The 25,960-nt window shown below is 43.1% G+C and overlaps 2 protein-coding genes and 1 long non-coding RNA gene across 5 annotated transcripts in view; 2 read left to right on the forward strand and 1 right to left on the reverse strand.

Moving 5' to 3' along the window:
- Positions 1-25,960, forward strand: part of LOC146524511 (uncharacterized) — a 476,239-nt gene that overhangs the window by 4,551 nt on the left and 445,728 nt on the right. The gene's annotated exons all lie outside the window — the stretch shown is intronic.
- On the forward strand, positions 208-1,100 carry tmem126a (transmembrane protein 126A). Its single transcript, XM_085180251.1, has one exon. The coding sequence runs from the start codon at positions 354-356 to the stop codon at positions 969-971; it is 618 nt and encodes a 205-aa protein (XP_085036377.1). The 5' UTR covers positions 208-353; the 3' UTR covers positions 972-1,100.
- On the reverse strand, positions 3,862-24,756 carry LOC146524513 (ras-GEF domain-containing family member 1C-like). 3 transcript variants are annotated; one of them, XM_085179887.1, is made up of 15 exons: positions 24,378-24,756; positions 15,448-15,567; positions 11,844-12,062; positions 11,499-11,621; positions 11,184-11,321; positions 9,902-10,117; positions 8,561-8,635; positions 7,436-7,537; positions 6,875-6,977; positions 6,712-6,791; positions 6,525-6,620; positions 6,327-6,422; positions 6,116-6,239; positions 5,357-5,429; positions 3,862-5,272 (listed from the first exon to the last, which is right to left on the reverse strand). In XM_085179887.1, exons 3-15 carry the CDS (start codon positions 12,054-12,056, stop codon positions 5,248-5,250), a joined length of 1,464 nt encoding a protein of 487 aa, XP_085036013.1. In that variant the 5' UTR covers positions 12,057-12,062; positions 15,448-15,567; positions 24,378-24,756; the 3' UTR covers positions 3,862-5,247. The 3 variants fall into 3 exon arrangements, with proteins under 3 accessions (XP_085036013.1, XP_085036003.1, XP_085036021.1); XM_085179877.1 differs by lacking the exon at positions 15,448-15,567 and having other exon boundaries at positions 24,378-24,755; XM_085179895.1 differs by lacking the exon at positions 15,448-15,567 and having other exon boundaries at positions 7,436-7,534; positions 24,378-24,754.

The raw sequence follows: 25,960 nt of genomic DNA on the forward strand, positions 1-25,960 counted from the left end.
CTCCGCACTCTGAGTGGAAATGAGCAGTATTACTGTTGTGTGTGTTATGGGAAAATACTTTCTCCATATGACAGGAATATTTTGAAAGGGTTCTGGGACAAAAACATCCGAGTGAATACACTGAACGTTATCGTTTATATGTTGAAATCCAAGCTCATTGTTTTTGTCCTAGGCTCAACCGTGCCTGGCAGGTTGCGTTCAGGGCACAAATACTCACCTCGGCGCTTTGAATTGTGGGTAAGACATGTCTGCGCCCTGTCTTGTTTCCTGAAAGCACCTTGCCTACAGTGAACATCTGAATTAGCCAAAGGTTTTCTGGCTGCAAACCGGCTTGATTCCAACACGCTCTGAAGATGTCGGAAAACCCTCAGAAGAAGAGCACCTCTGGAAATGGGCTAACAAAAGCGGTGATTGCTGAAATGCTGTTGCAGAACTTCGAGAGGTTGCCTGACATTGATCAGAAAGTCTTCAGCTACGGACCCTTGTATCTGGGGGGAAACGCCGGACTTGCGGGACTCATATCCAACAGCTTGTATCGCAGAGCTCTGAACGTCAGACAGGCACCCATCACCTCCAGCCTGCCCATGGCCGTGCTGCCCTTCCTGACAACATGCGCCCTGTACAGCGCAACCGTGTCCAACCCGCTTCTGTCCGGTGACCTCAACTGTCCCATGTGCTCCATAATACGAGGTGCAGTTGTTGGTGTGATCGGTGGTGGGGTGTACCCCATCCTCCTGGCGTTACCTATGAATATTGGCCTTGCTTCCAGGTACAGCACAGCTCCGATGCCAGAGAAGGGCAATATGATCCGCTACTGTGTGGAGATTTCCAGACCCGTCTTGAGGAGGATGAGGGCAGTTTTAGTCCTCCAGGCCTTCTTCGGCACCTACCTGGGATCCAGGCACTATGAGACATATACCAAACTGGCCACAATAACATTTGGCCCAGGTGGAGAAGAACTCAAAGACTAAATGCACTGAACTATAAATAAACACATTCATTTGCAATAATCTTGATCACTGTTTTAATGATCTTGATCACTGTTTTACATGGTCCCAATGCCTGAGATTGTCATCGTGGAAATAAATGTATTTGACGTATCTGTTCTGAAATCTTTTCTGGTTCGCCAAGAATAGATAAATTGTCATGTTTGCACTACCCAATATATGTTCTTTAAAATTAGAGCTGAACCAGTTGAGTAGCTATTTAATTACTTAATTATGTGTGCAGATTTTCTATATGTCTCTATCTTATTACACTTGAAAACATTGAGCTTTGTACGGCTCTGAGATGTTCTAATGATTCTACATTTAAATCGTGCAGGCAAAATAAAGATTTTGCCTGTCAGTATAGCTTTTTCTACACAAAACAGTAGTTGAAATGCAGGTTCATATGAGCTGCATCTAATCATATTTTTTTTGTATTTAATCACCAAATGTGCTTGTGTAAGAATTTACAGAAAAGATTTAAGTTTGTTATATTTGATACATGAGTTTTTGAGAGTTCTGCATCATCAGTGTGGTTTTTTTCACCCTTTATTTCAAACTAAATAAATTGCACAATACATTTTAAAGAAATAAATAGACTCTGATGTTGGATTTTTAAAGCCAACGTCAATTCAGACTTATTAGGTAGTAAAAACTTCTGATATCCATATACATCAATGTGTAGAAGTTCTTCATAGAGTCCTATTTGAAAGAAAAATCTACATACTTCCTGCTTCCATAGGAATTAACACTATGAAAGCAAAAATTTGCTGGTCTGTAGCATTCAAAGCCACAATCGTCCCAGGAGTGGATGTCTCAGCAGACATCCAGGTCAGACTGTCCAATGCTCAACACAATTCAAAACGGCATGAACACGTACAGCTTGTTGCAAAGTTGCCTCTGAACAAACTACAAGACTTCTGAGACTATGTCATTTGACCAGATGAGCCCAAAGTGGAGATGTTTGAAAGAAACCAAACACAGCATATCAGTATTAACATTCATACCGGCTGTCAAACACGGTGGTGGAGGGGTAATGATCTGGGCACCTTTGCACTCAATTGATTAAAGCTTGGCTATAATTGGATCATAAATAGGACAATGATCCCAAGCTGGGATTGGCAGCAAATCTACAACAGAATGGGTGAAAAGGGTGTTGATGATGGATTGGATTTATATAGCGCTTTTCAAGGCACCCAAAGCACTTTACAATGCCACTATTCATTCACTCACTGGTGGAGGCAGCTACAGTTGTAGCCACAGCTGCCCTGGGGCAGACTGACAGAAACGAGGCTGCCATATCGCGCCATCTGCCCCTCTGGCCAACACCAGTAGGCGGTAGGGTAAAGACCAGACCAACGACCAGGACAGAGAGCCAGGGGATCGAACCGGCGACCTTCCAGTTACAGATGCGCTCCCCAACCCCCCTGAGCCACGGTCGCCCCATTGCAGTGACCCACAAGACTAGTGGTGATCTGATAAACTCTGATGGCACCATTTCTGGTTTACTATATTCTGTGCTTTCTATATTAGGTTCTATAAACCAGAGAATCAATGACGTAGTAGCGTATCTGTCTCACAACCCACCACAAAAAACAGGTTATTGCCTGTAAAATGACAAATGTGACCTTCACCTCAAGTACAGTTTGGCTGAAGACTGATCGTGTATAAATTTTATTAAATTGTGACCAATAGTGTAGGAGAAGCGTTACTTGTGAGTCGTGGACATACGGTTGCCTTGTCATGGCATAAGAATGGCACAAGTTCATCAATCCACTGACAAGAATGGCTAAAAATAAGTTTGCGTATTAGCAGATACTCGTTAATCTATGACAGGCCATTATCAGCTTAGCGATGTATTATTCATGCTCACTTTCCTATTTTTAGTGGGTAGATACTGCTGCTCCATGAGTTTCCAAAGTTAACTGTTACAGCCATGTTATGAGTGAACGAGTACCCCTGTTTCTCTTTGAGATACCTTAACCACTAACATGCATATGCACGCAGTTAATAGAAAAATGTGATTTCCTCTAAGACTAAATAAACCTGAAAACCAAAATACACATTTTATAATTTTTAGTCACAGGAGTTCACCATTTAAAGTATGCAGTTCTCTTCCTTGTCAAACTAAACATTGACATGTGGCTGCCTCAAAAATTTAGTAACGCAAAGTGTAATTTTAAGCTTAATTTGAGGGTGAAATCTTGTAGGACATTTAGATTCTCAAGGCATTTAAGGTGCTTATTATAAACCAGAGCTAACTTTAATGGAGGCATAAACCTTGAGCTGTGGAGCAAACATAATCACAGATAAACATAAACTGCAAACAGACACCAGACCAAGCATGGTTTAGTTTTATTAAAGGCTTTAAAGGAACATGTCACAAATTTTGCAGTTACAGCCAAGAAGACTGAATGTGTTCCACCCATTTAACGGCACACTGCGATGCATGTGCAAGCAAAAATAAAACAAAATAAAAATGCAAAACTGGAGCAGACAGTCCAGTCACACCATTAAAAAAAAAAAGAAAACCCTAGAAGTAATGGCAGATCTGATGACACCTAGACGATTGTCGTTGAAAGCGCATATTCAGCACAGTCATCATTTAAAAAAAACAAAAAAACAAAACGTGTTTACCATGAGTGGCTGATTTGACATCGCATCTCAAGCTCTCTGGAATAAATTATCTGAGGAATGGGTTGCAGTGAAAGGAAGTTTATTGATGACAAATGAAGTGGGAGAATCAAAGTCAGACTGTTATAGAGAGGGAAAGGTGCTTCTTTAGAGAAAACACTGACATCAATTAATAAAAAGAAACCGATTTAGACTATTTACTAAAAAAAAAGCTTATCGTGTAATAGTCCCTCCCTCCCTCCCTCCCCCCTCCCCATACCCCCTCCCGCAAAATGGCTCTTGAATCACAGAACAAAAAATGAAGCCAAAAAAGGTGACAATCCCACAAAACGATTCAACAACACGTTTCAAGTCAAAGCAACCTGAATTGTTATGACAACCAGTGAATTGTATGGCACAAGTTTCCCTCTTTACTTTATATCAAGACAGAAGACCTCCTTTCATTATCGTCCTTCCACAAAATGTAACAAAGCATCCTCACCACAAAGTCTGTGTTGCAGTCTTCACAAGGTGGATACTCTAATGCCCCTTTAAGAACACCTGTCGTAGCATGCCGTTGGACTTCCTAACCAATAAAGGAACATTACAATAAAAATTATACATCTGTCAGCACAGAAATCTCCATAAATATATATCAGACAACTGAACATCAGTCAGAGAAAACTTCCTGTAGAGCAGAAAGATGAGGGGTAAATGTCACCTGTACACAATCTACACCTGGCCTGGCTCCACATGCAGCGACCAATTACTGTAGTTTTCTTGTGTAGTTGATGGCACAACACATTTAAAAGAAGTAAACACTTTTAAAACAAGTTGATCATCCCCACACGACACCTTCCCCAAAATGAAAAAGAATAAATAAAAATAAAAAATAGAGATGAACCATAAACAGGTTTCTCCGATCGACAGCGTGTAGCACAATACAGGGACGATATGAACAAACGCGTGATCGCACACAGTCAGATGATATTTCGCAAAATGCTCAAGGCATGTTGTCTTCCATTTTCTCTGAAAACACACAGATGCCATTTCTTCAGTAGACCTATAAAACTTGACAGTTGAAATGGGCTAGCCAGCGCCCGTCACATTATTTTCGTGTTTCATTACAGTACATTACAAGTAAAGGAAAAAAAGAAGAACGTCAAATTTAAATACCCAGACAAGGCTTTGTAGCAAAGGGGAAGAAGGAAGAGAGAAGGAGGTGGGAGGAGCAAATACAAAAAAACCCCACAAACAGCATTAATAGGAATTCTTGTTTTAGAAAGTGGTTTTCCCTGTAACTGTACTCTCTAAAGTAGTAAACATCTTCACAGAGTAAACACACATCACACATGGAGAAGCATTGTCGCTCTCCAATATACTGTACCTCATCACCAACCTCCTGCAAACTGCAAAGGGATTTTGCTTCATAGCTTAATATAGTCACTTCACTTTTTTTTTTTTATTCTTTTTTTGGTTTTTTTTGTTTTTTTTACACACTCCATGATGAATCCTGTTCATCGTGTTTCTCCCTTTTTTTTCTTCATAGAAAAACATCAAAGTACCAGTTAGGTTCCTTCACAGTTCAGTTTAGTGCAAAGAGACCACACGCTCCCTTGTTGGTGGCAGGTGAGCTGCCTTCGCTGCCTCATGTCTTTGCCAGGACGTTGGACCTGATGGGAGCAAAGAGGTGAAAGGTTAATTAAGCAAAGCAGGTCTATTTAGACTTAAGCAGTTCCCATTTAATGTGTTCCCACCTGAGTGCTTTCCACCTGTCCTTCTCTACCTGATTCTCTGGACTCTCACTCTCATAGGAAGCAAGATAGAGCCCTAGGAATAATGAGAACAGATAAATTAAAAAAAAAAAAAAAAGACACTGTGTGTCTTCAGGAATTTCAGAAAAGTCCAAAAGAGCTACAACTACAATATGTCTAAATTGATAAATTAGATGGCAGTTATTTGCAAACATTTGCTTCCAACTAGGTAATCTATAGAACTGCCTTGCAATCAAAAGTGGTCTTCCAGAGATTGAAGGTGTTGTACGCTCAACCTCTGGGCAACCAGTTGGTCGCTGCAATTACTTGCAATCAATTTCCATCTGCAACAGTCACATGGAGGTTGCCGTCTTATTTTTAATGGAGTTTGGCTGAGACATTAAAGAGTCTGCAGCTGTGAAGATGTTGGACACCGATGCTTTGAGCTAAACGGTAATGTCACCGTCGTAACGCTTGCCGATTACTATTAAAACAAATTACAGCCGAGGGTGATGAGAATGTTATTAGTTTTTCAGGCTTTTGGTCATAAACCGAAGTAATTAGGAAAAATGAATAATTTGACCCGACAATGGCACTAAATGGAAAGTAAGCGGATTAGTCAAGTTATTCAAATTTGGCCTGAGGACAACTTGAAAATACAAGGCAACAAAGACTGTGAGAAGTTCAGATCTTTCTGGAACAAAGCAGTAGAGGCATCAAGCGAACTGGACTGTAAATGAAAACTATGTGCCAGGTTCTCACCGTCCTCGCTGAAGATGGGAGCAGTGTGGAGGTAGTGTAGGATGGCCCTATCCTCCTCAAATGGACACTCTACTTGTTTCCATGTCATGAACTCGCCAACTTGCCTCGCCAACTCGACAAATTTCTAAATAAATAAATAAGCGAGTAACCATTTAATGGTTTAGGATGAGGTTAACGATGGAGGAGAGGCAGGGTTAGGAAACAGCCTCACCTCAAAGTTGACGTGGCCGTTGGGCAGCCGATTGGCACATCCTTCATTCAGGAAATAAATGTCCTTTATCAGCAGACTGAAGAAAGGAATCACAATCTGAGGAGAGAAAATGGGCAGGAAGGCAAAGTAAATAGTGAATACTGAACTGCAGCCAGCAGGTTTTTGGAGGAAATCAGTCAATGTGTTGCTGAGCCCCACCCTTTCTCTGTTACTGTTGGCAGTCTGAGAGCGGTGGGCGGCCCCCCTCAGGGCAGTCCTGTAGTTGTAAAAGTTTCCAGTCGGATCCATCTGATGCTGTCAAGAGTAAATGGCAACAAGTAAAAACGCCGTCAGCATCTAGTTTTTCCCGTCTTTTACTTCTTAGACAGTGAATAGCTGTGTTTACCTCAAGAATGAAGAACTTGGCAGTCTTAGCTTTGCTCCAAGTCTTCTTCAGCCGGGACACAGGACTCATGTTCATCCCAGCTGAGAAAGAAAATATATATATTTTTAAACTATCAACACAAGATGGGAATCAATGCTCAGGGATTGTAAAATGAACAACTCACAAATAATTGCCATGAGTGAGTTGAAGTTTCCAATGTTGAAACACTCCCTGGCCACATCAATGAAGAACTCGATCACCTGGGCCCTCTGTTTCTTCTTCGCTGGCTGCAGCAGTGAGACAAAAAACAAAACAAAACCCAAAACAAAACATTTTTTAAAATTCTGACTTAATTTTTCATAGAGAATTTATCTCTACATATACAGATACAGGCAGAAATTTTGTCTGTGCAAGTGCAGTAACACAAAATGTCCATTAAGGGGCAGTAATGCCCTGTAAAATCTAAACCTTTATCTCCTGTCCACTAACTTAGGGGAATAAATGACTACTATGGTAGAATTCAGTTGAAATTACTATTAAATAAAGAGAATCTATAAACTAAAAACATGCATATATGCTACAACGGTCACCCAGATATATGTCCTGTAGGGTTACTGACATTTCAGTCTGAAGTAGATCTCTGGGAGGTGTTTATAATCTTGTTCTGTTCCCATTGTGCTTCCAAGTCTTTCTAATGTTTTGGAGGCTTCAATATGGCTGAAACTGAGTTGTGTTTTCCACTCACCATGCAGATCTCTGTCGCTACCAGGTAGCAAAGTCTGTTGAACCACCTCACGTAGGCTTCCAGGTTGGAGGTTTTTTTCTTCTGGTCACTGAAGCACGGCTGCTTAATAAGACACACACACACACACCACAAGTGAGTGCTACCATCGGGAATTCCACTATTAATTAGCTTCCCGTCTACAAGCTTGACCCCCTGTGTGAGCGCAAATAACAAAGACGGTGATCTTGGAGCAAAAATAACAGAACCAATTTAGAGCACCAAAAAAGGAGAGAAAGGAGAAACGGAGTCAAGACAGGTTAAAGTGATGATAACTGAAAATGAAAGGAAATCAGTGAATGAGTGACAGCGATGGAACGGAGAGTGGAAGCATTCAGCGGTCATACATAGAGGGCACAGAAAGCACACTGTGTGTGCTTGCTGTAGTTTGCTATTTGTGACATTTACACTCACTGACATTTGTTTGGATACGTACAAAATAACAATTTTAACCATATATGCAAAAATAAACAAATGCTGTGGTCTGACAGTAGACTGTAAGATCATAAAAATGGATCTAGTCTTTGGTTCTAAATGTGAAGCTAATGATAATAATAGTAACAGTGACATTTTTTAATAACAGCTTGTTTTTAAATCATCTGTGTTTTGCAGTCTTTACAAACTTCATCAGGAATTTGCAGCGATGTGTCAACCAAAGAAAATCAAAGGCATTTGACCACTTTGCAGACAAAGCAAAGTGAGCAGGTCCTACTGTAAACAAACATTATTCAACTTTGGGGCAAGTGATTGAAGGGACTACCAGTGAGGAATATAAGTAGTAAATACATAGAACATTACCTAGGCAACCAATGCCCACTAGTGACCAGCTGTTATCTCCAAAGAAATATGAGACGAGTGATTTGCTTCCTGTTTGGATGCACCTTTATTGTTACCAAGCTGAAACATGGCTTTGTACCATTTTGAAGAGAGCAAGATGGTGATGGTCAAATGCGGAACTCAAGTCCACTAATGGACGGATGCCATCTTCTATTTACAGTCTACAGGATTGACCTAAGTACAGACTCTGGCAAGCTTAGTGCAAAATTAGTTTTCTGATTAAATAGGACAGTGTATTAAAAAAAAGTTCACCTGTGTTCCATCTAGAGGGTCTTTCTGAACAAAAGCTTGGACAAACTCCTCCGGTCCGATACGACTCAAATGTTCCTGGAAAATACAAACACACAGTCATGAATCACTCATCCCTGCAGGACAATACATTCACTCTCATTCTTTTCCTAGACACGCCCCAACCATAACAATTACTAACCATAACAAATCTGACCTGAACTTTAAACCAACCCCAACATCGTACCAAGTCTTTCCTTGACAGCGGCAACATATTTATGTTCCCACGACGTGAGCATTACAATTCCACTCACATACACCGACGGGGGTAGCCCCATTAATAATTCTTTCATTTCAGTAATGGAAGGCAATCAATATGGACGAGTAATGACTGACTGAGGTGACTCACTGGAATCAGATTTCCTCACAGTGACACTTGAGACAATATTCACCTCTATTAAAAGACAGCTGTGCAGTCGCATACATGTGCAAATCAAAATGAGTCATTAGCACCATCTCAACTGGTGACGCAACCCAAAACCAAAGCAGCGCCGCACACAAGCGTGCACACAGTGGCATAAAGCACAGCTGTGTAGTTCTTTAAATAAGTATCAACATGTTGCTAAAACATACAATAATATCCAGGCTGTGTGGTTGGTGCATGCCTCTCTATCTGCCCATCTCTGTTTCCTTTTGTATGCGTGCGTGTGAACGCATGTGAAGCTGTCAGGTCACATATATCCACTGCAGTTTTCCTCCCTTTTGTTTGAGGCCCCGGGCGCATCACTGACTTCAGGGGTGATGTCACCGCTCAGACAAGGGTACAAGCTTACTCAGACACTCTCACATGCACAGACAGAAACACAACCACCCCGAGATACACGTGTCCACATGAAGACACACATGAGCAGACTGAAGGCACCGAGCATGCAATGTGAGGGACAGTGCACGGATCCTTTGTTCATGTGGGTTTCATCTCCTCATTCCCTTTGTTCTGGTGTCTGTGAAGGAAGTTAGCGCTGTAATAGCTGACAAGTAAGGTCAGGTTATCAAACACATGGCGTCAAAATCCAGCGAGTTATTTTGATGATTTATGTTCATCATCAATTCGTTCACTGCATTTCTATTGTTCTGTTAAAATCTTTATCACCCTCCAGTTCCCTCTCTCTTGATGTGATTTAATGTTTATAACCTTGACATGGGTGGACTTGATCTCCACCCATGCTTCACCATCCTCCGCCTTCATCTCTCCGCTGACATCCTTTCTACTTCTCCTCGTCCACCCTCGTTATCATCTCTTACCCCTGACCTCTTTCTAACCCGCATCCCGCTCTCTCTTCCCCTCCCCCCCCTCCTCTTCCTTACCAGCTCCACGTGGGTGAGCTGTTGTGCCAGCGTGTAGGGGTCGTTGCAGATGGAGAGTATGTCCTTCTGGATGGGCGGAGGCTTGGTCTTGAAGGCCACCAGCTTGTCAGAGGAGGCGTTGAGGGAGACCTTGACAATGCTCTCTTCCCCCTGACTCATCAGGGACAGCCTCTGGCTAAGTTTCTGCAGCACCTGGTTCAGGGTTTTCCAGTATGCCTTGAGAGAAGAGGAGAGCAACATGTTAAACATGTTATTGTGAGTTTCAGCAGTGCAAGCAGAGGTGTGCTGTGTGCCCTGCCTGGGAATGTTTGTTTTGGTGTTCCTCGCTCGACACGAGTGCTTCAAAGAGGACGTGAGGTCAGTCTTTTTCACAAGTGACCCAGAGCCACACCTCCCACATGTATGCACACACACCCGTAGTGCAGACAGCCAGCTTTAAATAGCAGCACATTCATCACCACCTGTCTTTCCTGCTTCCTTTCTATCCTCCCTACATTTCTCACTATGGCTCCACTCCCACTCCCATACCTTTTCTTCGGCTCTCTGCGCCCTTGCATCCCAACCCTCTCCCCTTTTTCTCTATCCGTCTCCTTCCCTCTATTTTCCCCTCAAGGCTGCAGATAGAGCCACTCCTCTAATATCCTTCCTTCCTCTCCCATGTAATGTAAGATTGCATAACAGTTAGGCTGTATGTGTTCACCCTACACTGACTCCCTCATCAACAGCCGCAGTGACAATAATTAAATCTAGCTCCCCATCAGACTATTTTTCACTGCAGATGCTTTTCATCCAGTGTTTTCTGTCCAGTTTTATTGGTTAATCTATCCTGTTTGAAAATTTACAGCTTTTCAAAAAAAAAAATCTTAGGACATATTAAGTGAAGATGATTGGACTTGGACTTGGACTTGGGCAGCACGGTGGCACGGTGGTTAGCACTGTTGCCGCACAGCAAGAAGGTCCTGAGTTCAATTCCAACATCAGGCCGGGGTCTTTCTGTGTGGAGTTTGCATGTTCTCCCCGTGTTTGTGTGGGTTCCCTCCGGGTACTCCGGCTTCCTCCCACCGTCCAAAGACATGCAGCTTGTGAGGATAGGTTAATTGGAAAAATCCAAATTGCCATTAGGTGTGAATGTGCGAATGAATGTGAGTGCAAATGGTTGTCTGTCCCTGTGTGTTGGCCCTGCGACAGACTGGCGACCTGTCCAGGGTGTCCTATGACAGCTGGGATAGGCTCAAGCGAATGGATGGATGGATGAATGGATTGGACTTGTTGGACATAATACCTCATCACATGGAGCTATCCTGTGGATGATGTCTTTGAGGTGTCCGACCATCTTTTCATCCCTGAAATCGGACGGGAATGTCTCTGTCCATTCTGTCAGCAGCTGCAGGATCTTGGGGCCAAACTTGCGTACTTTAGCCTGTTGTTAACGACGTGAGAAAGATTTACAACTGGCTTTATAACATAGCAAACAAAAATACCTGCATAGAGTGAAGGGAAGAACAGCGGTTATTAAGATGCTCACATGCAGCAGATAAGTACGCCTGAATGCTTTTCATACGCGGGAATATGTATTTATGTGTGGTGCAGTGCTGACCGTATCGAGTGGGCTCTGATCCAGCTGCTGCTGTTTGATGCACAGCTCACACACCCTGGCCAGCAGCTCCGGAGGAGGAATGAACAGACGAGCGCTCAGCAAGAAGGTAAACACATAGGCTTTCTGTCAAAGGACGTAAAAAGACATTCGCTAAGACACTCTCGCCACATCAATAAACACCACTGCAGCTTACTGTCATTAAAAGAAGCAGAGGAGCACTTGAAACATAGACATGTGGTTAATAATCTAATCGGCAGCACTATTACTATGACTATAAAGTGAAATGGACTCTGAGGCTGATGGGAACATGATGAGCAGCAGTGACTGTAGCACATTTCATTTTACCTCGGGATAGTAATCGGCAGTGGGCACAAGGTTCTGGATCAGGGTGTCCAGGGAGGCAGAAGTGATGGGCGGCCCATCGGAGAGGCAAGCCCCAGGCCCCGGCCCCGGGCCTTCCTGTGGGGCCTCCTCCTCCCCAGGCTCAGCACAGGCCAGATGAGGGCTGAAGCCACTGGGAGTGGTAAACATGGTGCCTGAGCACGCAGTCTGGGGCATTCCTGACTAGAATATAAACACAAACACACCAAATGAATGAAGTAGAGGGATGAAATTGGGATTTAGAAAAGTCATTCATTTCGTTTTCATAAAGGTCTCTGGTACAGCCATGTAAACAAGACAGTTCGTTTGTGTAATTCAAGGTTTGCACCATTTAATCTCATGTGTACATTCAAGGACACAGAAACACAAGCCCCGCCCTCTTACTTTCCAATCCATCTCCAGGTCATCGCCTCTTCAGTGCTAGGTAACCAGTACAGCCGGTTGCTGCTGGTGCAGAAATGTTGCCACAAAAAACAGATTAAAATCTGTCTGTACTGTGAAATGCTGAGAGATTCACCTGGCCCTGAGAAGCTTAATCATCATTACATAAACCAGTTTAGCATCTTGCTTGTTTCCACTCACTCCAGTTGACCTGCTGGACCCAAACATCTTCTCTGTCTCTTTTAGATCCTCTGTGCATCCTCCTAATGTATCTTTCACTCTTATTTTCCAGTGCAAAGACTCTTATTTCCCCTCACTTGATGAGTGCCTGTCAATGGCAGATGATACAGAATACCTCTCCTAAACAACAAGCCCCGCCTAACACGCTGACAAGCCAGAGGTGAGAATGAAAACAGGTCACACAGTCACTGTGAAGGCTGATCATGTTGTCTCCACCACTGAAATGAATCCCTTTGCCTTTGTAAGGCTCTGGCTTACACATTTTAAAAATTCAACAGGCTCTTCCCCTCAGTGGACCAACACTGCAGCTCTAGTGGAAAGTAACGCTTAATGTGGTGTAAGCTAGAGCAGTGATACCATAATGTCACTCGCAGTACAAAAGAGCTCGTCTTCATCACCCAGCTTAAAAAAAGGCAGCCATTAATAGTTAATTACATTTTATAGTTTCATCCAACTCTTCTGTGGGAATAGCTCCTGTGCTCTCTGACAGCGACTACAATGACCCGTAGCACCACATCCAACTCGAGTACCTGCAGTCTCAAAGTTGCTTTGGTTTTACAAAAGATCTCTGCCTGCAGGACTCACAATAAAAGCAAAAAACCTGCACGCTGATGCTGAAACCTCAAGCACAACAACATACTATACCAAACACTCTTCCTGTTGTCTATTGTCAGCTTGGCCTAAATATGCACCTGAACACATAATAAAGTGTGTATGTATATGTGCGTACACATACACACACACACAACAGTACTAACACAAAAGAAGTCCTTCGTAAACTGAATGAAGGACGGCATGTTCGTCCATATTAGTGATAATCCTAAATGTCTTCGGCCATACTTTCATCCTCTGCTGACCTCTACAAGCCGCCCCGATAAATGAGTATCGTGGGTCCCCCTGGGTTGAAAGGCCAAACGCACGGTGCCATGCACAAATGCACAAATGTTTCAAGTTCCCTGTGTGAGTGGATCGGCTTTCCTTTGTCCTCCTTGTTCCCCTACATTTTGGCACTTACTTATGCACTTCTGCACACCTAGACACAAACACACACAGACAGGCTCACAAAAGGCTGGGGGATGGGGAGTTCTGAGAAGCGTTTTACACTTACACCACTGACACCCAAAGCCTCATTTCTTTTAATATATGTTGTGGTTAGAAAAGGCCGACATCTCGTCTGCGTATCAGTGGAGTGATCTTGGCTCTATGTGCAATCGGGGGTGTGTGTAACCAACCAAAACACTGTACATCTGATTCAGACAAATCAGCCTTAATACTAAAGCTCTATAAATAACAGTGGGTGAATAAACGGAGTTTAAATTGTAGAGTTAGAGATTATAGAGGATGAATGAATATTGTTTAAAAATACTAAACAAAATTGCCTTAAATTACATTTGACTTGTTTTTCACTCATAAAAGTTACTGGCTCTGTCTAGAAAAGACCGGGATGTCCTTGCAGTGACATCCTGCAGATTGGATTATAACATCGAGCCACAGAGAACAGGATAAAGGACTAAAGTACACGAGTGAAGCTTTATGGTTACTAAAGAAAACTTCCTTTATGTTAAGACTGACAGGAGGACAATATCTGCTTAGTTCAAGGTGACTAAATCTCACACAACTGTCTATGTCTCTGTGTTTGTATTTCTACATGTATAGCAGTGTCTGCGAGTTCTATACTACGTGCTCACACTGTCAATGATTCCCCATATCGCATGTGATAATCTCCCATCTCCGTATTTCTCCCCACTGCTTCCTCCTCAGCCTCCCGCTCCTCCCTCCAGCACTTCTCAGGCTCTGAGTCATTATTTCATCACAGCTCTTCATGTCTGTCAGTCGATACCTCACAGTTTCAGTCAGTCAGGCGGCTCATCTGCCAATGTGTACATTTTTTAAATGGACAAGCCGAAAGCAAAGTCTTTTCTGCGACAGTGAAAGTAACCCAAAAGGACTTTGGGGTTGAGGTAGTGATGTGTGAGTTCGAAGTAGTAGTGAAACCTGCAGGGGTGCAACTTTAAGTACTGACATAAAAGTGAAAGACAGACTATGTAACTTTTATGGCCAATTTAACTAAAAGAGACAACCGAGGAAAAGTAGGGCTTGCAGTGAAACAGCAGCAAGAGCAGAGACTGACTCAATAACGTCAGTAAGAGCAACAAATAATGAGGTTCGCTTTACGTTAGCTAACAACCGGCACCGTCAGCTGTTTGTCACCTCATGCCATCCCAGTTAAACTTCCTCTAAAATGCCTTCCTGCTTAGAAACTCCAAGGGAAGACCAGATTACCTAACACAAAGTCTTATGACTAACAAACTGAAATACTTCCTTTAAAATGTCACTTCTTCCCCCCCTCTAAGCCATATTGCTTACACCGCTTTTTCTACAGTGTGAAGAAGTCATCCACAGCTGTACTCTGTGTATAACTTGTTTTCACAGCTCCTGCTACACGCAACCCCCTCTGCGCCTGTCACACTGTGTCAGCGCTGCATGAAAAAACACAATGAGAAACATGTAGCTAAGAACAGGTGAGTGTAGTGATGTGTGCTTTAATCCCCCCCCCCGAGATCAACGGTAGCCTTGCACTCAGTCTAGACAGCTGGGGGGGTGTCATTGTTCTGTGCCCTTGCAGCCTGTGTGCATGTGTGCATGTAGTTGTGTGATTTGGTTAGGCTGCTATCGTTGTCATCAGGAGATCTGCCTCCTTTGTTCCATTATGATTAACAGAGTGGCACGGTCTGCGGCCACACAATCTTCGACAACACCTCGACTGTCAAGCAGCGCATGTGTTGATGAATCAAACGCGTTCCTCACATAACCAGCCAGTTTAGCTGTCAAACTGCTTCTTTGTTGTTAATCCGCTGCCTCGTAGCAATCATTCCTACAACACTCTGTAAAACCCGTTTCACTAAAAAACAAACAAACAAAAAAAGAAGAGAACAGTCACACCTACTGTTCTCGTGTCTTCCTGCTTAGGTGAGTGGTGACAAAACTGCGCAAATATGTTCTTTCACAGAGGGGTTGATGGACGAGCAGCATCAGAGACCGGTCTACGTTCAGACTGTGGAGGGTTCTTCAAGAGAAAAAACAAGAGAAAAATCTGTGCCATCAGTGGGTCAAGGGTCAAATGAGAAGCGGTGGGGTTATTTGATGGGGCAGAAGCAGCTTTGAGGTCACTCTGCTTACTTCTATTAGGGCAAACACTACCTCTGCTGCTCATGATTATTAGTCATTACCCAAGCAAGACAAGGAACTTGTCTATAGGTCAACACCCACACGCATATTAAAATAAACAGTCTGGCTCTTTTGACACTTAAATAAAAGCGGGATGCTTAACTATACAAACACATCGACATCTGAGCAAAAATTTCTCTTTTCCTTTCAATACAGAAACGAATCTTAACACTTTTCAATATTTTCCTCTGACGTTAGCTAACTGATCGCACAAAGTCCTAAGCAACATTTTTATCTCAGCCTAACAATATTCTTCCAGACACTTGAATATGTTCCAGGTAAGTGTTTTCAAAGCTGATTTCATGTCCTTGACCAGTGGCGATTCTACAGGCTGTTGTGGCCCAAGGCTAAAATTCACAGGGGGGCCCCCCTCACGATTATGTGATCATTTTAAACATGCCCAGAGTGCAACATGCTAGTCAAACAAAAGAAATAACTTGATGCTAGTGTCTCTCCTCTAAAGCTGAGGCTAGATTAACATTATTCCTTTTGTACCATTACATTTAACCATTTTCACTCCAAGAAGGAGAGCTTTTCTTCATTTTCACTGATTATCTTTCATCGTTACCAATAGGCTTGCTTAAACGGTATAATTCATGCCACATACAAGTGAGTGGAGTCAGGTGAGGACCTATTATGGCATTGCTGTAGTTTAAAGTGTTTTGGCTCTCTAGGGCGTCCCACTGGCTTGGAGGGCAAAGCAGTTGTCTGGTGGCTAGTTGTGCCTCTATCTGCTACGGCAAATACAAAATTGTCATTATGTTTAGCATATTTTTTAGTAAAACCAGAATAAATTTTCTCTCACTTCATCGCATCTCAATATTTTACTATAATTGTGCACAGTTAAACACTAAAAGAACTGAAAGCTTCAGGTCAGGCAGGGTAGGAGCTGAACTCTTTTACAAAGTCATATGTTAATATGCAGGCCGATGTTCATGTGCATTGCCTTGCTAAAATAAGCAAGATGCTGCCTGAACACTCTGCTCTGAAACTTCCATTTATTATTCAGCATTAAATAATGGGACCTTCACCACGTGATTCAGCCACCAAACCCTTTTTTTGCAGTTTTACACTGATAAATATTATTCTTAAACTGTTTGCACACACAGCCTGTGCAAAAGAATTCTAAGAAATTTTCCCACGCTTTATTTTCAGCTTTTTATTCTATCCTTTTAATACTTGGTACTAGTTTCAAAGTTGAATTTAAGGGGTTTGCACCTCATTGCATTTTATTCTTAGTTACATTTCATGCAGCATTCAAATTGCAGTTAAGCGCATCTTTGATTTTTGGGCCCCTTATATCTATAACACACTGCACAAACACTGAGAAATGCAACGAAGAAAGACGGAAACGATTACATGATACAAAGCTATTCTTAGACAAGTGGCACATCATCTGAAAGCAAGCACATCAAGTATCCGGCATGGGTGCTACAGCAACGTTTTGTTTTGCTTCTGTCATTGCTTCGTGGTTTCAGAGATCACAGCTGAAGGAAAGTCGAATGAATATATAACAAAAAGTGCTTCCCCTTTTTCGCTCAAGATGCTGATACCAATCCAAATGAAGTTTGCAAACAGTCTTGGCTCTATCAGTGTTAATCTCATCCTCTGCAGGCTTCCTCCTCACCAACTAATTTCGGACCCACATGTTAACTCCTTTAACACAGAACAGCTTCAACACTTCATCTATTTTGGGATAGTGCTCTAAAAAAGCAGATACTTGCGTATTTTTGGGACTGACACTGTTTTGTGCTCCTCCGAGTATTAAAGCTCTGGCCTGAATTTTCTACCAAATTCTTTGAAAGCTGAAATGATGAGTATTCTCAGGATGGCACAGGCTTAAAAGTGAGTAAACACCTCTTTGTCATGCAGCCTCTCACTTCCCTTCCCCTTGCACATGTCCCCTATTTTACTCTCCTCCTCCTTTATCTCCCGCTCCACGCCCCAGATTCGAATGCTCCCAGTCGGGACGCCTGTACAGATGGCCCTGCAGCAGCCTGCTCTCCCAGTGGGAGCTCCTGGCATGGGAGGCTTTTTTGGCCCTCTGCCTCTGCCATCATCCCCAGTCGCTACAGGAGTCCAAGAATAAGTGTACTGGCGTCCAGGCCGAATGTCGAGGTACACAGACTGAGCCAAACTGGCTGCTGAGCTGCACAGCAACCTCCTGGCACAGCTGACAATAGAGAGACCGCAAAATACCACACATGTCACTACACACGCTGCAACAAAACCAGACCAGCGCACTATTGTTGGGTAATGGTGTGTGTGCATATTTGAGGAGCTGAACACAATCGAGTACTTTGTATCTTCAGAAAACATATCCATGCACACTTGCACCCACGTAGCGGCCAAGCTCAGGATCGAGTTACAGTGAAGGCATTCAGGTTACACACCCATTCATTTGTCTTTTTTTTTTTCCTTTGATAAAAGCCTGATTGGGATTGAAAAAAGAAAAAATCACAGTCAGGGCTCAACAGGAACACACTCCCCAAAGCCCTTTCAGTGGAATTCCCCTTAAGTGTCTAAGTGGAGTGACACTAATATTCTGGCACCTGTTCCACACCCACCAGCTCCATCAGTCCCACTGACGCTCACTGGGAAATCTCTTTAATGAAAACAGCTTGTGCGTGGGTTCCCATCCTCATTCCTGAGCGAGTTCGGACACAGCTGCTTCCACGCAAGTGTTGGAGTTTCTGTTTGCGTACGTGCTCGCAAGAGTCCGAGACAGTCAACGTCCATCCAAGTCCAAGTGAAGTCATTCACTCACTATGAAAACAACGATCCGTCTTACTGTCCTCCAAGAAGTGCTGCTAAACCTATAGCACAAGAAGAACTGCAGACAACTGATCTCTAAAGTCAAACTGTCACCTTTGTAAAATTTACATTTAGATGGAATCAAGTTCATCACTGCAAAAAAACATTAACTGTGAGGGGTGAAAAAACCCCCCAAAACCCTCCAAATTTAAAGGTTGAGCACCATTATCACAGACTCCACTTTCAAACCACTTCACGCGTGCACGAAGCGCACTTCTGGATCCATCTCCCTGGTTTGCTGAAGATAAAAATCGTGTATTAAAATAAGCTGAATGTCTCTGACATGATGGGCCCGGTCAATCTATCATATTATGTAGAGATAATTGGAGTTGAGCACAGATTGGCTCTTAGTGAGCACATAGCACATGGCTGAGTTGTGAGTGCCCTAAATCTGTCACTCACAACGGTCACAATGCCTTAAAAAACAGCCATGTGTTAGTCATAATATGTCAATTTGCAGCCACCATTCATGCAATATACTTTTGCGGAGAATCAGACAAGAGAGATTTTGTCTCTGTCCTACACGGGCACAATTTCGCCTCAAGTGCTACTTATGAGAAATTACCAGCTCACTAAGTAAATGGAAGGAAATAGCACAGAAAACCAGCGCAGGGCGATTGAAAGCATCCACACAGAAAATCTGATTTAAACAATGCCAATGCGCAGCAACCTAAATAGGCCGCTAAGCACGTTTTAAAATTAGTCTGCCGGTGGAAACACCCACTCAGCATTGTATTACTCTCAATCAAACCCGCACAATAACCACCGTGAGGTAATGAGCGGAATAGTAACAGATGCAAATCTAATAAGCACACCTTGATAATTTCATCACGGCCGTCGCCTTTGCCGTTTAAGTGCATCTATCAGCTCATTACAACCAGTACAGGCAGAGGCTGCACGGTGTGTCACTGCTGATGTATGATCTCAAAGCGTACTAATTAGCATTTGGTGATTTCACGGGGGCTGTCTGTTCACCGCTCATGCTTCATGTATTTTGATATGGTTACACACGGGCAACACCAAAATACAAGACTCATTAATTCACAGTTAGTTTCATTTTTGCTATTTGGACCCAACATTTCATATCTCTGTATGTCATTTTGCGTCTTAACGGACTCTCAGGCAGAACTGAATCACACACCGTGCATAATAAATCTCTTTGCAGTCACACCTTCTGCTTTCTCTTTTCATTGTTACGGGCGGTTCTACAAATTACACTATACAAACACTGGGGGCGGCTTTGGCTCAGTTTGTAGAGCAGGCTGTCCACTAATCACAGAGTGCTGGCAGCACAATCCCTGGCCTCTCCATGTGTCAAAGTGTCCTTGGGCAAGACACTGAACCCCAAATGTTTCTCTATGGCAGGAAAACACCTTGCACAGCAGATTCAATTGTGTGCGAATCCATAAATGAAAAAAAGAAAGAAGAAAAGGAACAACACACACACACACACACAAACAAACACCGTAAAGCACTAAGTAGAATAGCTATTGGCCAAAAGATTCTATATCTACCACTGTATGCCAACACAGCAGTCTGAGCTGGAAAGATTAGTGGAATTTCCCTCAGGCAACATATTTTGAACCGTGCATTAAAGCCACGGTTTCTAGCTTTTCTCTTTGCTACCCTCTTCAGGTGCACTGTAGTGCTCAACTGTTATCAAAGCACAATGTACTTGGTAGGGCTGCGCCATATCATGTCGTCCAGGATAATAGCTGCATCTCATATTGTGATATCATTGCCATAGCAACGCTCTGCATTTATGTTCCCTTGTGCAAAACAATGAGAGACTCTCATGTCTGAGAGTGAGAGGCGCGTGTAAGCCAATTTAGTACCTACAAGCTACCTCAGCAACCCTCAAACACAGCCCTTTTTAAAACATGCAAGAAAATCTTTACTGCTAAAGGATGAAACAACAAGAGTGTTTTATCGTTTGAGGCCCAAAAACCCCCCCCAAAACAAAACAAAAAACCCCCACAACATCTAGTAAAACCAGACTGCAAAGCAAGAAATGCTAGAAGCTGTTCATGTGGAACTCAAACCCAAAGAAATGACTCCATCGAGCACCAACTACAGGACTAATATTATCAGTACCAATACAGACGTCGCAAATTTTCAACACATTTCAGTGACCATCAATTCACTCAATTACTCTCCACAATAGTTAACACAAGATAAGAAACATTTCAGCTTTTCATGCATTTTGAAACTGTTTTTTTTTTTTTGAGTTGACATCATTGTTTAAATAATAATAATGTATACTTTATTGATCCCCGTGGGGAAATTACAGCCCGGGGAGCAGTGTGTAGGGATGGTACCTTGCTCAGGGGTATCGCAGGGTAGCTGTTCAGTGGATTCGAACCCCTGACCTTCGGATCATGGGGCGACCATGTTACCTACTGAGCTATCCCTGCCCCAAATGTGCTATAGGCTATAAATAGGCCATAAATAAACTGGTTATAAATAAACTGAAACCAGGTATCGATCTTATTGCACTAGTAGCAATCCTATACCAATACCAACATAGGTATCAATACTATCGACATTTGGGTCGATGTGCCCACCTTTACTCCATATAACAGGAAGAGTAAATGGTGAGTGGAAAGTACTGAGCTGAAAAAGCTCAACCCAAGCTACAAGATTGCAGGTAGAAAATATTTATCAGTAGGTTTAGTTATTGTCAAACTGAAATGTTGAGCAGCTATTTTATACATTTACTGAAATTTTGAAATATTGCTGCAGTCTCTAATTTAGGTTAGAGTTCATCAATGACAGTAGGTCTCTGGAACAAAAGGATAGAAAATGCCCTTCATTTACTTATAGTTATAAATGCTGCTGCCTTCAAGATGCAAGCATAAATAACACATATCAATATCAGACAGTACTTCTAAGAACACACACTCTTGATTTAATAGCAAAGTTTAATGTGAGCTTTATCTGAATTTTGCGACACACCTGCCACCTCTCAGGTGAGCAGAAGCTTGGCGGTCACCGCTTTATGCCTTAGATCCTATATCTGATGGAGCAATCACCATGCTCACTGTTTATCGAACACAACAGGCATCTAATCATATCTCATTGCTTTTTTGACCCCGTCGAATCCTCTATGATTGACCATCAATACTGTCCATATAACAGCATGAAGGCCATGTAGAGGCAGCTAATACAGCTCAGAGCGTTTCCATGGAGTCAAGGCTCCTGTTGGGAGGTAATTAGATGCCTGTTGTATCTCCACTGTGACACAACCCCCCTTCTCGCACCCCTTTATTCCATCGAAATCCCGTGTTTGTCCTCGCGCTCACTCTCTGGTGACAGAGCAGGCAGTTCTGAGTGACTCCACATGTGAACTCCATCTGCCACGAGCTGTCAACACGATCAGTCTCATCGCCTCCGAGTCAGCGGCAGGGCTGCTGCATCGCCAAAGGACATCCCAAGAGCTGTCAGGTACACAGGCTGTCATAATGTAATGTCCCTTTGTCAGTCGAGTACGTCCTGACTATGTAAGGTGTGAAAAAAAACAAACATTCGAATTCTTGACACTACACCACTAGCAATGTGAAATGGGGGAGATTTGCAAACACTTAGCAAGAACATTGTGTGAGTGTTAGTCAAAGTAGCAGTGAAAATAACCGGCTGTGTTTCATCTTTCTACAGTGCCCGTTTTTTTTTGGACCATCAAAACTCGTTTCATGTTCATCCATCCATCCATTCACTTCCGCTTATCCTTTTTCAGGGTCGCGGGGGGCGCTGGAGCCTATCCCAGCTGTCATAGGGCGAGAGGCAAGGTTTCATGTTCATATTATACAAAAAATTATAACAAACTTAGTAATACAATTAATTTAAATTCATCTTGGCTTAAGATGAAAAAAAAAAGGTTAAAGAAAAGATTTTAACTGATTGATCATCCAGCCATCCATGCAAGTGCTACAGGAGCACGAAGCCAATCCCACTGTAAATAACTCAGCACCCATTTAATAAAAAATGAATACATGAAGAAGTCTGAGTATTTTATTACTGCTTAAGTATTGGCAGTCAGATGGAGCAGGTTTCTGTTTGCATTGCTCCATCACAGGACAGTAGTGGAATTCCATCATACCAGTATAGTACAGCACTTCACACAGGCACACACACAAACCCCCTTCCCCCACACAAACACAGCCATAAACCTTGCGGTGGTGATAAAGCTGTCATTGCTACCAGACTAACAGCGACTGCGTTTACCTCCCCATTGACCTGCTACCAGAGAAACCCTGCCTTTCCCTTTGCTGTCTCTCTCTACACCTATACACAGACCTCACTGTCTGAGAATTTGTCTCTTTCAGTCTCACATTAGACCAAACGATGCCCTCATTAGCAGCACACCTGTTATCCTCTGCAGGCTCGGCCTGAATTGGAGGGAACACAAGCTTTAATCTATGTAACCAGTGACTTCTGCCAGACCCCTGCTCCAGTGACATATCTCTACATCTCCCCCATGTAATGCACAGCAAGGGCAAGCTGTCAGTTCAATTAAAATAAATAAATAAAAACACATTCTGGCTGAGGGCAGCAGGCCTATATATGGGCAAAGCAGAGACAAGGTCAACTGCATTGGTAAACCCACAGAGGAGATGGAACAAAGAGCTGAGTGGAGGTCCTGATCACAGAGAGCAAAGGCAAAGGGTGTAAATGATGCTGCGGGACTAAAAATCATAATTCACCCTTTATCCAAAATGGATGACATGCTAGACGGCAGAGAACTGAAGCACTGGTTCAAAACACGTTTCAGTGGGGCTCAGTGATAAACAGAGGAAGGGCAAAGCAGAACATGTGACAATAGAGAGGAGACAGAGTCTGCTGAAAGTCCACACAGAGAAGGTATGGTCACAAAATCTCCCCCCTCACCCCCTAGATTATGGTGTTTCCCTCCTACTGGGGGACTAGGAGATGCAGTCTTGCTGCTGAGACTTGGATGAGAGACACATCAAAGTGTGGTGCTGAATTGCAAAACTGGCTCATCCACCTGACTGGTTAGTCGACAGAACCGGTTTTACTCTCATCCCCTTTTGCATTGAGTTGCTGAGAGACGGACAACAAACCCTTCTGGTTTGTACTTGGTTAGCTGTGCGAGCTGCTGCATCATCCCTTGGGTGTCAAGTCTACTTACCACCTACTGGATGCTCATTTTCCTTTCCCCTTTCATTCCAAGGAGAACAGAGTAAATGTCAACAGTGCCGCCACCACCACACCCGTTTACTCCCTCTCCTACACCCCTCCCTCCAAGGCACTTTTTAAGGGTGTATTTTGTCTGAGAATAATCAGCAGCAAGTTTACACAGTTAATAACTGCATGTTAACTAAACCCAGTCCATCAGCACACCGTGACATTTTTCACTTATGAGCGGCTGCTGTCTTTGTTTCCAATACCACATTATCACCTGCCCGCACGCATTCTCGCTCATGAACGTGTCAAAGACTGAAGACGCAGTGACTCTATTAAAATAGAAAAAGATAGAGCCGGATCCGTTCACGCCTTTAAACAGACGAGCACGCCGCTGACTCACGGCACACATCTGCGATGTTTCCATCGTAGTAAAGTGATGCAAGCGACGCTGCCGTACCTCTACAGCGATAAGGAATCGTGATGTCATCGCTGCCTCTAGTTGAACTTCTTATTATGACGACACAGTGTCCTCGTAGGCAATCTGTCCGATTACAACGCGCGCGCGCACACATATATATACACACACACCTACCCGTGCGCACAATAGCCCACACGCTGGCGCGAGCGCAGGCTGTGGGCGTGAGCGCAATTTCAATATTTCAGAGTGATAATATTGTAATTGTTGCCACTCACCAGCACTACACTTTGATCCTCATCTTTGATCCGACTTGTATCCGATGTCAAATCGATATAAGCTCCGGTGCCGGTTATTCCCAAATTAATCAGGGTTTAGAAGCAGCTGGGCATCAGCTGGGAGAAGTGAAGCCGGACTCCAGAGGCACACCGCCTGGTTGCAGTTAAGTACAGTGTTTACAGTTGCTTGTTAAATGTCCCGCACAGGCTCGTACCGGTGTGCAGCGGACACAAACGCAAGGTTGGGCCGTTAAAAAGAGCGTCCCTGAAGGCGTGGCGACTGTCCTGTCCTGCGCCACGGAGACTCGGCGGACTGCACAGTTACATCCACACGTCCTCGGAGCGAGTGATCAGCCAGAGAGGAGGGTAGCTCCTACTACTCACCGGTCAGGCAGCGTATAAATGGCTTCCGCGTTCGACTCTTTCAAAATAAGATGATCCACGAGTACTGCGGGAATTCTCGAGAAGCCCGAATAATAAGAAGGGTTAAAAGCCACATGTTCATCGAGTACAATTGAAAAGTTAGTTAGCAATAATGATTCAGGGCGCGTTTAAAATGTCATTTAAGTCAAAGTTGAAAGTCAAACACAAAATAAAGGCTCTATGAGGATCCTGTATTTAATGATGCTCTACCTCCCCCCCCAGCTTTGGCGCATATTAATCAATCAATCAAATAAACATTGAATCGTATCTAAAAAGTCACTTTTACACGCATGTGCATCTGTAACAGCGTTGAACTTTGTCTTGCCAGCGTTTCTCATCGTATTAAGCTTTTAGTTTGAAAGCAGAAATAATTTCCGGTGGTTGTTTCTAGTAGGGACCTGGATACTGCCGTGGGCAAGCAGTGATATTCTCTCTCTGTCTTCTTGTCCATCCTCCATCTCCACACACACACACACAAACACACACACACACACACAGAGAGAGAGAGGTCTTTTCGGTTTCTGCTACTCACTCTCATACCAAAGCACAATAAATCGCAGCAGTGTTTCACCTATTTAAACACACTGCGAAAGCCCCCAGACTTCCCAATTAAATTAATTGAGACGTATTCAGCAGGGTTGTGAAAATAACAATGTTTTCCTCTGGAGCTTTGAGTCCATGGCTATATTAATTTTACAACCAATATAAGAAGAACAAGAAAGTTAAACAAACTGTCAAAATTCCTTTAATAGTTGTCTGCATGAATCACCTTTTCCATCTCCAATCACAACCAATTTACAAGAAGCAAGGAGCACTTTTAATTTGTAATCCTGAGGCGTCTGTTTTACCACTGACAGCCTGAGTGATGCCTGCTAACCATGACCCCAGATTGAAAGGGTCACCTCTGAATGAGACTCTAATATTCAGAGTCGGGCTGTATTTCCATTAAAATCTGATTGACTTAATACCATTATGAACATAAAAACAACAATGGGATGTTCAAAACATCTTTATTGAGTGAAGATGAGATAATGTGAGGTCTTGCTTTTTTTTAAAAAAAAATTCTGGGTTCTTTTTTCTCCAAAGTTAAGCTGTAATGTATTGGAGGGGAGTAATTAATTTGAAGGGAAGTGTTGGAGAGAGTGAAGGGGAGAGATGGA

The sequence above is a fragment of the Neolamprologus multifasciatus genome, chromosome 2 (genome assembly GCF_963576455.1).
Source record: "Neolamprologus multifasciatus chromosome 2, fNeoMul1.2, whole genome shotgun sequence".
NCBI classification, from domain to species: Eukaryota; Metazoa; Chordata; class Actinopteri; order Cichliformes; family Cichlidae; genus Neolamprologus; species Neolamprologus multifasciatus.

Coding starts and splice junctions, on each gene's coding strand:
- LOC146524513 (XM_085179887.1), bottom strand. CDS start 12,056: ATGCCCCAGACTGCGTGCTCAGGCACCATGTTTACCACTCCCAGTGGC. Junction 11,322..11,498: donor ATCAGAGCCCACTCGATACG/GTCAGCACTGCA, acceptor CGTTAACAACAG/GCTAAAGTACGCAAGTTTGG. Junction 5,430..6,115: donor TCCCATCTTCAGCGAGGACG/GTGAGAACCTGG, acceptor CATTATTCCTAG/GGCTCTATCTTGCTTCCTAT.
- tmem126a (XM_085180251.1), top strand. CDS start 354: ATGTCGGAAAACCCTCAGAAGAAGAGCACCTCTGGAAATGGGCTAACA.